At 39.9% G+C, this 13,747-nt stretch overlaps 2 protein-coding genes across 10 annotated transcripts in view; one reads left to right on the top strand and one right to left on the bottom strand.

Annotated features, from left to right (window-relative positions):
- Positions 1 to 11,272, top strand: part of PREPL (prolyl endopeptidase like) — a 65,956-nt gene extending 54,684 nt beyond the window's left edge. For 7 of the 8 annotated variants that reach the window (XM_045054165.1, XM_011281041.4, XM_011281039.4 and 4 more), the window contains 4 exons: positions 8 to 157; positions 552 to 675; positions 1,486 to 1,559; positions 1,933 to 4,579. In XM_045054165.1, the coding sequence (XP_044910100.1) occupies positions 8 to 157; positions 552 to 675; positions 1,486 to 1,559; positions 1,933 to 2,022 (438 nt within the window). In that variant the 3' untranslated portion in view covers positions 2,023 to 4,579. Of the gene's footprint in view, positions 1 to 7; positions 158 to 551; positions 676 to 1,485; positions 1,560 to 1,756; positions 1,760 to 1,932; positions 4,580 to 9,743 lie in introns of those variants that run through there. The other variant, XM_019827131.3, reaches the window with a different exon arrangement.
- SLC3A1 (solute carrier family 3 member 1) overlaps positions 2,548 to 13,747 on the bottom strand; it is a 37,048-nt gene continuing 25,848 nt past the window's right edge. For both annotated transcript variants that reach the window (XM_019827133.3, XM_003983937.6), the window contains 4 exons: positions 11,667 to 11,862; positions 8,899 to 9,066; positions 7,901 to 8,017; positions 2,548 to 3,135 (listed from right to left, as the gene is read on the bottom strand). In XM_019827133.3, the coding sequence (XP_019682692.3) occupies positions 2,695 to 3,135; positions 7,901 to 8,017; positions 8,899 to 9,066; positions 11,667 to 11,862 (922 nt within the window). In that variant the 3' untranslated portion in view covers positions 2,548 to 2,694. The remainder of the gene's footprint in view (positions 3,136 to 7,900; positions 8,018 to 8,898; positions 9,067 to 11,666; positions 11,863 to 13,747) is intronic.

Genomic DNA, 13,747 nt, shown 5'->3' with positions numbered 1-13,747 from the left:
TTTTTAGGCACCTTTCTTGGATGTTCTCAACACCATGATGGATACTACACTTCCTCTGACATTAGAAGAATTAGAAGAATGGGGGAATCCTTCATCTGATGAAAAACACAAGAACTACATAAAACGTTACTGTCCCTATCAAAATATTAAACCACAGGTAGTGAATAACAGTTCTGATAAACTATCCTAAAATGATAGAAAAGATAATCAAAAGAATACTTACCCATGCTGACCCGGAATTTTGTAGGGCTTTAGATTGTTTCTGCTTATAATACCCAAACACCTTTCAGCGCCACCTCTGCTCATACTCCATGTTTGTTTCAATGTAATAGTTCAGAATAGGTTAGATGTGGTCATGGTCTCACTAGCCAAGAAAAGGGTATTCCAGGTAGCAAGTGGTCTAGTACTATGATACTGTAGATCTCTCAATATGAAATGAGAAGAAATTATCTAGCACTTAGGTCAAAAAAATGGAGTTATTTTTCATAACCTATAAGGTAGAAGAGGACCATAAGGAATAATGCAAATCTTGTACACCTATTTTCTTTCAGCATTATCCTTCCATTCACATCACAGCTTATGAAAATGATGAGCGTGTACCTCTGAAAGGAATTGTAAACTATACTGACAAACTCAAGGAAGCCATTATGGAGCATGCTAAGGACACTGGTGAAGGTAGGAGACCACCTGGAAGCAGGGAGCATAGCTAAATGTTCTGTTACCTACCACATACTGCTCAGAGTAGTACATTTTATGCCACAGACCAAATCATCTGCCCGTGAGTTTGGACAGTTGGTTTTCTTGTGTTGACTAGTGAGTTGAGGCATACCTAATAACTATATCTGACTTGCCCCTTTTTCAAAGGACAGTCTTAAAATAAGGTAGGCAAGGCACAAAGAAAAATAAATTTAAACATCAAAGTATACTGTCATACAACACTCATTCATTTAACACTATGAATTGAGCCATTATTCCTGGAAACTTCTAGAAAAGCTTTTGCTCTGGAGCTTCGTTGTCCAAACTAGCTGCATTAATTTCCTCTAGATCTTTCCATTTCATTGCACAGGAACTCTTACCTTTTTCTTCCTTATTAGCAAGACCCTCTGAGCTCAGGGTGGAAGGGACCCACATGCAAGTTTCAGTCACCTTGTTTTCACCTCCATGCCTCACACTTACACATTGCAAAAGTTGGCGTTTCCAGGTCATAAGACTCTGATTCCACAGGGCCATTGGCTTCCTCTTGCTTCACAACCTTCTCCATGTGGCCCAACAAGTTTCTTCCATCCAGTGTCCTCAGCCACTCATCCTCCTATTGCTTTCTCTGTTTCAGAATTTGTCTTTTGCTGCTTGCCCCCTCCCATCTCTTACTTGGTGATAGTTTATGCCTTTTTCCTTTGCTATTATTTTAATAGCGTACTTGAGAGGAAAGGGGAGAAATGAATCTCAAACAAACCTTCTGATTGTTGCATATGTTAACTCTTTCAGGCTACCAGGCCCCCAATGTTGTGTTAGATATTCAGCCTGGAGGCAATCATGTGATTGAGGATTCTCACAAAAAGGTATGTTTTCAAACCCCTCTCAGTTGACAGATGCCCAAGTAGAGATCTGTCACTGTCACCATTTCATTGGTTGCAGCAGAGTTTATGACAGCTGCTTTGTCACTGTCTGGTCTGTGGCTGAGGCCCAAGAGCAGAAGGAAGAATGCTGAGTCGAGAAAAGGCTCCCTCTTATACTTGATAAGTGAGCGCTGTTAAAGAGAGTGATGGAATCTTACCTGTTTGGAAGCACCTTCTGCCTCTGTCCCCAAATAAAAGTAGACTTGCCATAAATGGCTGACTTTGTGGTTAGGTGAAGATGGATAGACAAAGAGATGTAGCCCTCGAGTTTTACCACAAAGGCCTTTATCTAATTTTTTAAATGCATTTCTTTTAGATTACAGCCCAAATTAAATTCTTGTACGAGGAACTTGGACTTGACAGCACCAGTGTTTTCGAGAATCTTAAGAAATACCTAAAATTCTGAAACGCTGCATTCCATGGGAATTGGAAACACACTGAAATATTTCATAGTCTTATTTCCAATTGGGTAAGCAACAGTGAGATTTTTTTTAAGTTAGTAATTTTTTAAAATTTGCTTCTCCATCCACATTTTGTCTCGTGTATATCTCACTTGATTCTACTGCTCTGTCCTTTGGCACACGTGCCCTTTAACCTAGGAAAGGGGTTTTCAAACCGTGCTCCTCAGAAGGACACGGAGGACAGGGTGAAGGAAGGTTTGGTGACAACACAACTCTCCCAGCTCCCCCTTCAGAACAGCTCTGTTTCTGTCTGTCCAAACTGACATTTCCTTTGAAAAGTTTACAAATCAAGGTCCTGCCTCTTTGCTAATGAACACTTTTAGACACGTCAGCAGTAAGTCCTCCAGTTTCTACGTCTGTATTTTATGAAAAGAGGTAACATTCTTCACATTAGAATTCATTAGTCCGGGGTCCTCAGGTGTCCCGATCATCTCTTACACTGATGCTAGCTCAATAAAGTTACAAGTTCCTGCAAGCGATAGTTTTATTATTTTTAAAAAACATTTGAGAACCTTTTCTAAAGCTGTTACATTCACGTTGTATTACCCCACCTTCTGTGGTGCGTGAAGTTACTGCACATGCTTAGGAGGGAACAGGACGCCAGTGTCTTCATCTCTTTAACACAAGCTGTGCAGTAGGTTTAATGTGCTGGAATAGCACGCCCGATTAGAAACAAAACATCTGTCTCTGAAAGCTGTTTGGTGATGAAGGAGATTCTTCGTGTTGTATTCAAGGACAAGGCCTTCTCCTTTGTCCAGTAAAATGTCATGCGTATCAACTTCACCACCCTTGTCGGCAAAACTGGTACTCAACCTTATGCTTGCTCTTGTGGGAATATTGGGAACCATTTCCTTTAGATTTAGCGGTGAGGATTCTCCAAAATTCAGAACCACCAGAAAGACTCGGTCGATGCCATCCAGCTCTCTTGTGTACACGACAGAGTGGCTGTTATTCCTCAGATAGCAAAACCAGCCCCTGCTGAGGAGCAGCTCATTGACATGAAGCAAACTTAATTCTTGATAGAACTTCAGTGCTGATCTGGGCTGAGTCTTTTGGACCTATTTAAAAAAAAAAAAAGAAAAAATTAACTATTCACTTCTCAAATAGTTGTTAGCAGTTTTTTTTGTTTGTTTGTTTGTTTGTTTTTAGTAGTCTTAGTATCAAATAAGGAACTTATTTCCCAAAAAAGTTTGCTTCGGTTTTGCCCATTAAAATGACTACCAAGTTGTAAGTATTGATAGGTAGGTAAGAGTAGTTTATTTAACTACCGAGAGATACTGCAAATGCAGGGAGTCATTGGGTGCACAGCGTTCTGCTCGCATTTTGGCCAGACGTTATGAGAGACCAAATTTGACTCCACTTTAGGTATCTCAAAACAATGTCCGTGTCTAAGTTACCTGGTGTTTAACTTGCCTAACTACCGTCCCTTTATGCTACATTGTAACTGGAAGAAAGGCTGCCACTGTGGCCATGAACTGGGAGGGCTTCCCTGTTCTCTTTTGTGGAATAGTTTGGAGGTCTCTTTTAACTTCAGCAGACACGTGTTCCTTACGTAGCCAGTGGTGAACAGAAAGTTGCAAAACAGGGCGCAAAGCAAAATGCTGCCTACAGGGAAAGTTTAAAAATTATACTTCTTTAATGTGTGTCCATTAAAGAAGATTGGGGTTTATTTCACAGCTATATAGAACATATATAATTTAATTTCAAGCGCCTTCTCCTGTGATTATGGTAAAATGTCATTTTAATAACAGGATAATGTTTGGTTGAATGGATATACCAAATTTAAAACCATCCCTCTCATTTCAGCATTCAGCTTTCTAATATTTTCTCATATTTTTAGTGCCTCTCCCGTATTTGGATTATTTATTTAGGACAGAAAGACAGTTACTACGTCAGAGAGTATGGATACTTGATACATAATGCCAAATTAGTCTTCATAAGAGCTGTTGCCAAATCAGTGGTAATGTTCATTTCCGTGGACTCTTGCCAGCCATGTTGACTGCGGCGGTGGTGGCTGTCATTGCTGTTATTGTTGTTGTTACTGCGGGGCAGGTGCCTAATGTGTGGTCTTCAGTGAACATCTACTGAATGTTTGAAAAATGTTTATTCTCTGTTATCAGGCACAAAGGTATTTATGGTACATGTATATGGTATATGTATATGACTTGTCAAATTACTATTAACATTTTCTATAGCCTTAGATGATGCATGGAAAAGCATAGTTCGGTGCCACTCACATAAGAAGTGCCCAGTAAGTGTTAACTATTATCTGTGTCTACTTTCTAGAAGTATGTTGAAGTGTCTCGCTGTAATTGTGGATTTGTCAGTTTCTCTTGGCATTTCTCATAGTACTTGTTTTATATATTTGGACGCTATTGTTAGATGCATAGATCATGACTTGTAGTGGAATGTTCTTTAACAGTTTTTGAAAATTACATTGGTCTCATAATGCTTTTCATATTGAATTCTATTTTGTCTGCTATTAAATATTTCCACACCTGCTTTTTGTAACTTTATTTTTTTTAAATAGGAAATGCATGCACACAGTATAAAATTCATTTATAAGAGGAATATATAAAATAAGGTTTTTCCTAACACCATCCCCTCGCTTTTCACCTTTTGTCTCAGAAACAGACACTATTGCTATTTATGCTACGTCCTGTGCCTTTGCAAACAGATGTAGATATACTTTTTCTCTATACAAGTGGAGGCATGCTACCATAATGGACTCTGTTTCTTAGTACAGGGTAGAGATGGTCTCATGATACCAGTGCATTCTTTTTAAAAGCTGCATACTAGTCCATTGTGTAAGTCACCATAATTAATTCTCTTGATAAAATATTTAAATCATTTCCAGAGCCTTCTGCTATTAAAAACAATGTTGCAGTGGAGATCCTTGAATATTTATCATTTTCCACATATATAAGTATTCTCGGAATGAAATTACTAAGTCAAAGGTTATATGTGCGTTTTTTGTTTTAGCAATGTCTCTATATTGGATTTTGTCTCTTTACCTTAATCTGAGAGTTTTTATCTTTTAATAGGTGAATTTGACCCATTTATATTGGTGATTGCCATGTGTTTGGACATACTCCTACAGCCTTATTTTATTTTTTATTTATATTTGTACTATTGTTTTCATCCTTTTTACATCGGTTGGTTTGATGTAATATTTTTCCTTCTATTCTTTGAAAATGACACTCTTAAAATCGTAACGCCGGTTTTAAAATATACTTTTCTCAACATCCGGAGCAGTGCCGTCCAGCAGAACTTCTGCAGTGCTGGAAGTGTTCTATATCTGTGCTAAAGTGGTAGCCCCCAGCTGCTCTGCACTTGACGCGTGCTAGTGTGCCACAGGAAGTGAATTCTGCATTGTTCAGTTGAGTTACTCTGTGTCCATGCCCTGAAAAGAATGCTTTAGCCTGCTCGCTCACACATTCTCTGTCTTTTCTCTCCCCTTCCCTGCTGCCACTTCCCATATAGAAATCAATCACTAAGATTTTTGTTCCAGAATATCTTACTAACCTTACTTTACATGATGTACCAAAAAAATACCCTTAAGTTCTGTTGATTCCTTTCCTTACTGTGTTTTATACATCGAGTATTATTTTTTTTAACATTTTTTTATCTTTAAGTAATCTTTATACCCAACGTGAGGCTTCAACTTAAAACCCCAAGATCAGGAGTCACATGCTCTACTGACTGAGCCAGCCAGGCACCCCACATCCGGTCTTTCTTTTAGATTCATCTTTTTGTTTTGTTTCAGTCCCTGATGGTTCTTTCACAAGCTGGCTATTTATGGTAAAATTGGGGTGCATGCTTTTCCAAGACTATATTCATGAACGCTAGTTTGAGTGGATATAAGACTGTAGGTTTAGAATCAAGTTTCCATCATAGCGTTAAAGATTAAAGTTCTGATGTGTTCTAGGATCCGCTTAAGCCAGTCCAGTTCTCAGTCCTTTGCTTGGGCAGTCTGTTTTGCAGTTTGGTTTTGGTTTCCGCATATTTTTAGACTTTATTTCTTTATTCTTGCCATTTTTCCTTGAATATATAGTTCCCTCTGGTTTCTGTTCTCTTCTAGAATTTCATGTTGCAATTTCTAGATTGATTGCATATCAAAAATTTTCTCTTTATACTGTTACTTGCCTTTTTTCAGTGCATTCTGGGGGAAGTCTCTGGATCAGTTTTCCAGCACCCTAATTAGAATTTCTGTTTCAGTCTTTCACGATGTCTTACATACCTACACGCTCTAATCACTTTTTTTTTAATTTTTATTTATTTAAATCACCTGTACACCCCACGTGGAGCTTAAACTCAGGACCCCAGGGATGAAGAGACGCATGCTCCACCCACTGAGCCAGCCAGGCTCCCCTCTGATTCCTTTTTTAAGAGAATCAAGAGACTCCATAAGACAGTATAACAATAACAAAGTCTTCTGTTTGCCATATTTCCTCTACTTTAACAGTTTTCTGTTAAGAGTGGTGTTCTCTTCCATCCTCTTAATTTTTCTCAAATGTGTCTTTCTTGGCGATCCATTTACTTTCGCATTTTGATACTCCTTGTCTTCGGTTGTCTGCCTTTAGTCATTATGAGAAGCTTGATTTTACTTTCTTTTAGAAATTAAATTCTTACCTGTCTCTAGGGGCTCTTATGGATGTGTTTTATTAAATAGCTTAGCCTGAGACATTGTGTTACGATTTAGTATTCCTCCAAGCATTACTCTTGATCATTTGAAAGACTTGGTTAATGTTGTAGAAAAAATTGTTTTAATTTGCATTTACCTTTTTTCATCTTTCTGATATATATTTTTATGTAGGATTTCTTAACCCCTTGGACTCAAATTGAAAACCAGTAGATGCATTTAATCTCAAACACAAATGTTAAAATACATATTTTTGTTTTCAAGGACCTATCTAATACTATCCCAGAAGCCTCTGTGGAGTTTGGAGCAGGGAGTTGTGGAAACAGGAGGGTTTGCGTGAAGCTCAAAACAGATTAATAACCTGGGGAGGCTGCACTTACTGTGATGAGCACTGAGTAATGTACAGAATCGTCCCATCACTGTGTTGTACACCTGAAACTGATATAATATTGTGTGTCAGCTATACTTCAGTAATTTTTTCAAAATCTTACGAGATTGTTTTCAAAATACTTAGTAGATTGGGGTAAGGGGAGATTTTTGCTTTACAATTTTTAAGTCTCATGGGATGCCAGGAATTTCCCTTAGGTGGTTTAAACAATGACATTTTCACTGGAACATGACTCCACCTGAAGCCATTTCATAGTGTCCTGGTCCAAGGAAATGTACTTAGCCCTTTGCCAAGTTAAGCAAACAGATTTTCTAAACAGGAATGCGTATATTCCAGCAACTCCAGCTGAATCTGGCAACCTTGACCACTACGATGATAGAAAACAGTGTAGCCAAAGGGTGTGCTTTTTGAGAACAGCTCCTTTTAGGAATTGGTTACATCGTGGTTTCTTCAGGTAATTATCCTTAATCTTCTTTCCTTCCTTTCAAAGGCGGGAAAGGAGGACAGATAGCTAGGCTTGCTGAAAGACCTCCATAAAATCTCCTTAATAGCTCAAAGTTCTCAAAGTCATTCCAGTGAATAGCTGTGTATTCCATAGGATACTCCACATGGTGCACTTCTGTACCAGTCTGTACTTCCACAAAAACATGACTTAAAAACTCTAAGTCTATGTGATTAATTTAAAGAGAGCATCAGTTAAGGTCTTGGGCACCCTCAGGGTGACTGTTCGTTGTCAGCACAGAAATTCATTTCCTGTTTCTGGAATCAGCATAACATTTTCATCGATACTTACATCAACATTCACAGTGTGGTAATCTGAACTGGTGGGTAACCACGTGTGATTGGCTTCAGAAAAACCAGCATTTGAGCTATTGTCCCACTGCATCGGTGACTTGGAGAAAAGGGTATCCTGTGTCAAAAGACCATAAAGAGAAAACAGTACTTATTAAAAAAATATAATTTGGTCATGGTTTACTTCATAATTATTTAATTCCCTGTACTTCTTAGTATTCATAATGAAAAAGCTTCAACATTCAGTACATAAACCGGCTTCTCACTTTTAATTGGAAAACAGTGACATCTTGAGTTTGAATAGATTATGGTAACTGGACTTTGATACATGCTTAGAATCTTTGCAGCTTTTCCCTAAAAATGAGTAACGTAGGATTTCAAAATGTGCGATTGCCAACACGTTCTGTGGTGTAGTGGCGATGAGTTCAGGTATGCACCCATGTACAAGTAAGCCTAAATTCTGCCCGCTTTTATTCAGCCTGGTTGTTGCACGTGAACACACACACACAAATTTAGGAAATGTACACCAAATATTAGGTAAATTGGATCTCCAACACTGCAAGCTAACCATACAAATTATTATGGGTTCGCCTAAGAACACAATTTTGAGATCCATAGCCTCACAAACAAAAACCACTCAAGTCTGGGGCTGTGCATTACATTTGTTAACATGAAAGGAAGAATCTTTGTGCTGTGGTCAGAATCTAGCAGTACAGACCTCTGTGTTCCAGGTAGAGGGCACTGAGTAATATTCCCAACTCAGAACACAGGTTCTCAAATTCTAGTATGTCTACGAATCAGCTGGAAAACATCTTTAAAATGTAGATTCCTGGGCTCTACACAAGAAATTCAGTTGTGCGGCTTAGGGAACAGTATTCTTAGCTCCCAACAAAGAAAGGTGACTGTCTAATAGTACGAAAGGAAAGCAAAATAATCGTTTTCATCAGTAGACTAGAAGTAAATTCTCTAGTTTCATGTAGTTAGATTATATTAACTTACAACATCATAGCTTTCGTTGAGATTTGTGACTAAAATATTTCTCATTCCTATTTCTTCCCCATAGTAAGTTATGGGGGTTCCAGGGAGTGTGAAAACAAGCATGTTCATGATGTTGACATATTCTGCCCCCAAACGAGAAGTCAGCCGGGCACGGTCCGGTCCACCGATCTGAAAGGCAGATATTTTTAAGGACGTAGCTTAATATACAGTTGTCTGGAAAACTTACCCTATTGCACAAAAAGTTCATCAGGCAGAAAAACAAAGTTAGCTGTGAGTACCATGGTATCAGCAAGCCTGGCTTTGAGTACCAATGCTGCTTACTGCTTGCTATTTGCTGTGTAACTGACCAATTTACTGTCTTGGCCATTATCAACAGAATGGTGTTAACAATTCACTTTGCAGTGATGTTGCAAATGTGATAAAATGTATGAGGGTGCATGTTAATATTTTCACACATTTGGATGATAGAATATGGACAGGAAACAAAAATGTTTACCCCATTGAGGGCACAACAAGGAGGGAACAGGTGGAAGGGGTAGGAGCAGTTTCTGGTGTGTGTGTGTGACTTGAACTATTCAAAACAAATTTTAAAGATAAATCAACTTTTATAGAGAAATGTACACAGTCCAAGAGAAAATTTTCTAACGTGTTTCCTGTTTTTAAATTTGGTATTTCTATGCTGAATTCTCTAATTACATATTATGATATATATTACCTAGCCCTTAAGAGTTTATTTAAATCACCTAGCAGTTCTCTCCATATACCACAACTCGGTCTCATGTGCATTTGCTGAGCATGGACTTTTAGTATTGAAAAAGTACTTTCGGGGTACCTGGCTGGCTCAGTCGGAAGAGCATGCAACTCGGTCCTGGATGAATTCAAGCCCCACATTGGGTGTGGAGATTACTTAAATAAGCTTTTAAAAAAAAAATTCTTTCCCACCTACCTTTTATCTTCTTGCCCTCCTCCCCTGTCAGGTATTCTCTCCAGTGTACAATGATGAAACGACAAGCTCTGAGACGTTATATCCCTTATTCAAATTAGGGTATAATGCGAAACCAGCCTTTGAGTTTGAGTCTAAGAATAAGAACTTGGTTGTTACACTTCACGAAAAGAGTTGTTTGTTTTTTTTTTTAGATGTACTAAAAACTATCTACAGTTACCTTTTTGTAGACCAATGTAAATTATTTCTCTATGGTCAGGAAAGTCAAATGTCACCTCTGTTTATTTTCATTATCTCGAGAGCATTTGATAAGAAACCCTATGGTTTCTCAAACTTTCTGGACTTAGGGCACTTTCAATTTCAGAACTGAAATCAAGACCTCCAAAATCTCAAGGAGAATGCTGGCAAAAACAAAATCCACTGTTTCAGAACTCTGGAAACTAGCTAAAGGCCTTCAGTAATCTTAAGTATTTACTCAAGAAAAACAAGCTTTGTGTCATTTTAACTGGTCCTGAACTCCTGCCCCTTGGATCTACGATAGCCTTGAAAACCTCAGTCTAGCAACTACTGTAGCTGTGAAAACCAAGAGCTACCGGGTAGTGGGGGGTGGGGGGGGACGGTGGGCAGAATAGGTTTAGAGTTCACCAAAAGCTCCATTTAGAGAACTGTCCCAATCTGACCTTTCTAGCACTCGCTTTCAGTTGGAATTTTTTTTAATTAGAAAGATGCCCTATCCCTGGGATACTGGCCAGAAATAATCAGCAACAGTTATTTAGCATCACATCTGCCTGAGGAGGTATTGCCTCAGGCAATACCCAATTGGGTATAAATAGGCCAATTGGGGCTAAACAGAGACTGACCAAAAACCTTAAAAGCTGGGGAATGAGGTGACCGTAAGAGCCTTTGAAAGGCTCTGACAGATTCTTGGAATCTGGAACATGTGCAGATACCCTGGGAAGACTTGAGAAGGCTCTAATCTCTCATCTCTGGCTAACCTTGAAACTCAGTGCAAGCAGAAAGTGAAGACTAAGGTAGAACTACCAACTGCCTGCCAAAGTGTCGAAAGCACACCCCAACACACACAGTCCCTCAGCAAAGGCTGGGAGACTTCATGGTTCACCGTATTTCAGGAATCTCTTCAAATCATTAGTTGATAATCTGACCGAGCAGACACTTCAGCGGCCACACCCAACAAAGAGTACAGACTTTACAAAATTAATCCAGGGAAGTCACTAAAGAAACAGCAACAATAAACACCAGGGAAGAGAGAAGGGATTTTCCTACATTACTACATTATTTAAAATACCCAGTTTTCAACTATAAAAAGGAATGCAAAGAACACCGGAAAATACAGCCTGTAATAGAAAAAGCAGTCAATAGAAAATGTGGATGAAGAAACACTGGCCTAGCAGACAAAGACATTTAAGTCAACTGCTATCCATATGTTCAAAGAAAAGTGTGAGGACAGTGTCTCATCAAATAGATACTGTCAATAAAAAGGATAGAAGAAAGAACCGGAAAGAAATTTCAGAGTTGAAAAGTATGAGCACTGAAAGGAAAAACTCATTGAGAAGGGCTGGACAGATTTGAACTGACAGAGAAGTCAGCAAACTCAAAGACAGATAAGATTAGTCTGAGAACCAGAAGAAAAAGAATGAAGAAAAATGACAAAAACCTGGTCAGAAGCTGGCATAGGCCTGGCTCCCTGAAGAATCACCGATGAAGGGAAGGGTGACGCCTGTTTACAGACCTAGCCCTCGCGTTAGGGGTGACTATTCAACAAGCACCACAGCCCCAGGCGTGCTGATCAGGCATGAGGACCTACCATCCAGTTAGGCCATTTTCCTTCTGGCATGTTTTCCATCCAGGATGTGATAACCTCAAACACACCGTTCCCAGAAGGAGCGTTCAGCTCACTGAGGTAATTGTTGAAGGGAAAATCTGCTTCTTGGACAAAAGGCAACCCGTAGTACATCATGGTCCTGTCAATGCTCTCTCCGTAGGCTTCAATCCCCATGAACCTGGAAGAGTTGGCAGGGTGCAGTGTCCTCAGGGCCCGTCAGGGGACTGAGAAGCGTTCTGCAGCTGCTTCCGTCTGCTGGACTCTTACCCACATCCAGCTGGGCTCGCTAGGAAGCAGAATCAAGCCACATGGCCAAGTAGTGGCATGCCTGCTCACCTGGACTCTTTCTCACTTCTCATGGACGATAAACCCAAGGACTAGCCTAATACTATGCCGTGCCTGAGAGGAAATACATTTGGGGACGCCTGGGTGCCCTAGTTGGTTAAGCATCCGACTCTTGATTTCAGCTCAGATCATGATCTCACAGTTCTGAGTTGAAGCCATGTGTCAGGCTTGAGGTACGGAGCCTGCTTGGGATTCTCTCACTCTCTCTCTCTCTGCCCTTCCTCTGCTCATGCTCTTTGTCTCTCCAAATAAACATAAAATACATTTGGATATCAGTCAATATTGTTCTTTCTTTCTAAATCTGATTAAAACTCAGTAACTTCTTGGGGCGCCTGGGTGGCGCAGTCGGTTAAGCGTCCTTCAGCCAGGTCACGATCTCGCGGTCCGTGAGTTCGAGCCCCGCGTCAGGCTCTGGGCTGATGGCTCAGAGCCTGGAGCCTGTTTCCGATTCTGTGTCTCCCTCTCTCTCTGCCCCTCCCCCATTCATGCTCTGTCTCTCTCTGTCCCAAAAATAAAAACGTTGAAAAAAAAAAATTTAAAACTCAGTAACTTCCAGGAACTCTTCAGCAATCTTCCTCACACTTAGAATCTGCAGTGTGTGTCTGCATATCATGTGAAGGGGTTTTCCCCCCAAATCTTCCCGTTTTATTTGAATCCCTATAAAGTCTCACTTTATTATCATGGTGACCCTTGGCTATTAAAAACCAAACACTTGGAGGGGCGCCTCGGTGGCTCAGTCGGTTAAGCTTCGGCCCAGGTCATGATCTCACAGTTTATGGGTTTGAGCTCCACATCCAGCTCTGTGCTGACAGCCCAGAGCCTGGAACCTGCTTCAGATTCTGTCTCCTTCTCTCTCTGCCCCTCCCTCATTTGCACTCTCTCTCTCAAAAATAAACATTTTTTTAAAAATTTGTAAAAGCATCTGACGTTTAATTTTGGCTCAGGTTATGATTTCACAGTCCCGCATGTGCGCTCTGTTGCTCTCTCTCAAAAAAAAAAAAAAAAACACCCTTGAGATGCCTGGCTGCCTCAGTTGGTAGAGCACGTGACTCTTGATCTTGGGGTCATGAGTTCAAGCCCCACGTTGGTTGTAGAGCTTACTTTAAAACAAACACTCTTAGGGAAAGACATCAGCCTGAAATGACCTACATCAGTGCTGACTTCACCTGTTTGAAGTAAGTGCACACTATCTGGAACCCAAGTGTTTCAGCTCCGGTTCCATCCCTGCCATTACTACCTGTGTGACCATTGCCTTTGTGCTCAAGTCTCAGTTTCCTTATCTGTAGTATGGGGATAGCAATCAGAGGACCTACTTTGAGGAGGAGAAATTTCTTTAACTCCTGTTGATGCTACTGGGTGATGTATATAAACATAGGAAGAGATTTAGTGAGTTCATGTGTCCCTGTTTTAAGTGCTTCATATACATTATCTCTTGCAGTCTCACAAAAGCCTGAAAAGGGTTTCACTATCACCTGTTAATTGATGAGAAAGTGGGACTTGACTCAGCGAACCAGCCCAAGGTCACACACAGGACTCTACCTTAGGTCCATCTGATTCCAAAGCTGTGTTGCTAACCATTGTGATCTAATAGTTTAGTTTAAACATTTGGATTCATACTGGACACTGGACACTAACAGGCCAAATAGTAATGATTAAAAGTAGAATAGTCAGTGACTAACATTTAGACTACGTATTTTAAGCTAATTTCACAAAATTCT

Source organism: Felis catus, chromosome A3, assembly GCF_018350175.1.
Source record: "Felis catus isolate Fca126 chromosome A3, F.catus_Fca126_mat1.0, whole genome shotgun sequence".
In the NCBI taxonomy this organism is placed as follows: domain Eukaryota; kingdom Metazoa; phylum Chordata; class Mammalia; order Carnivora; family Felidae; genus Felis; species Felis catus.
Note: the sequence above shows the minus strand (reverse complement) of the source record. Positions and strands in the feature narration are given on the sequence as shown.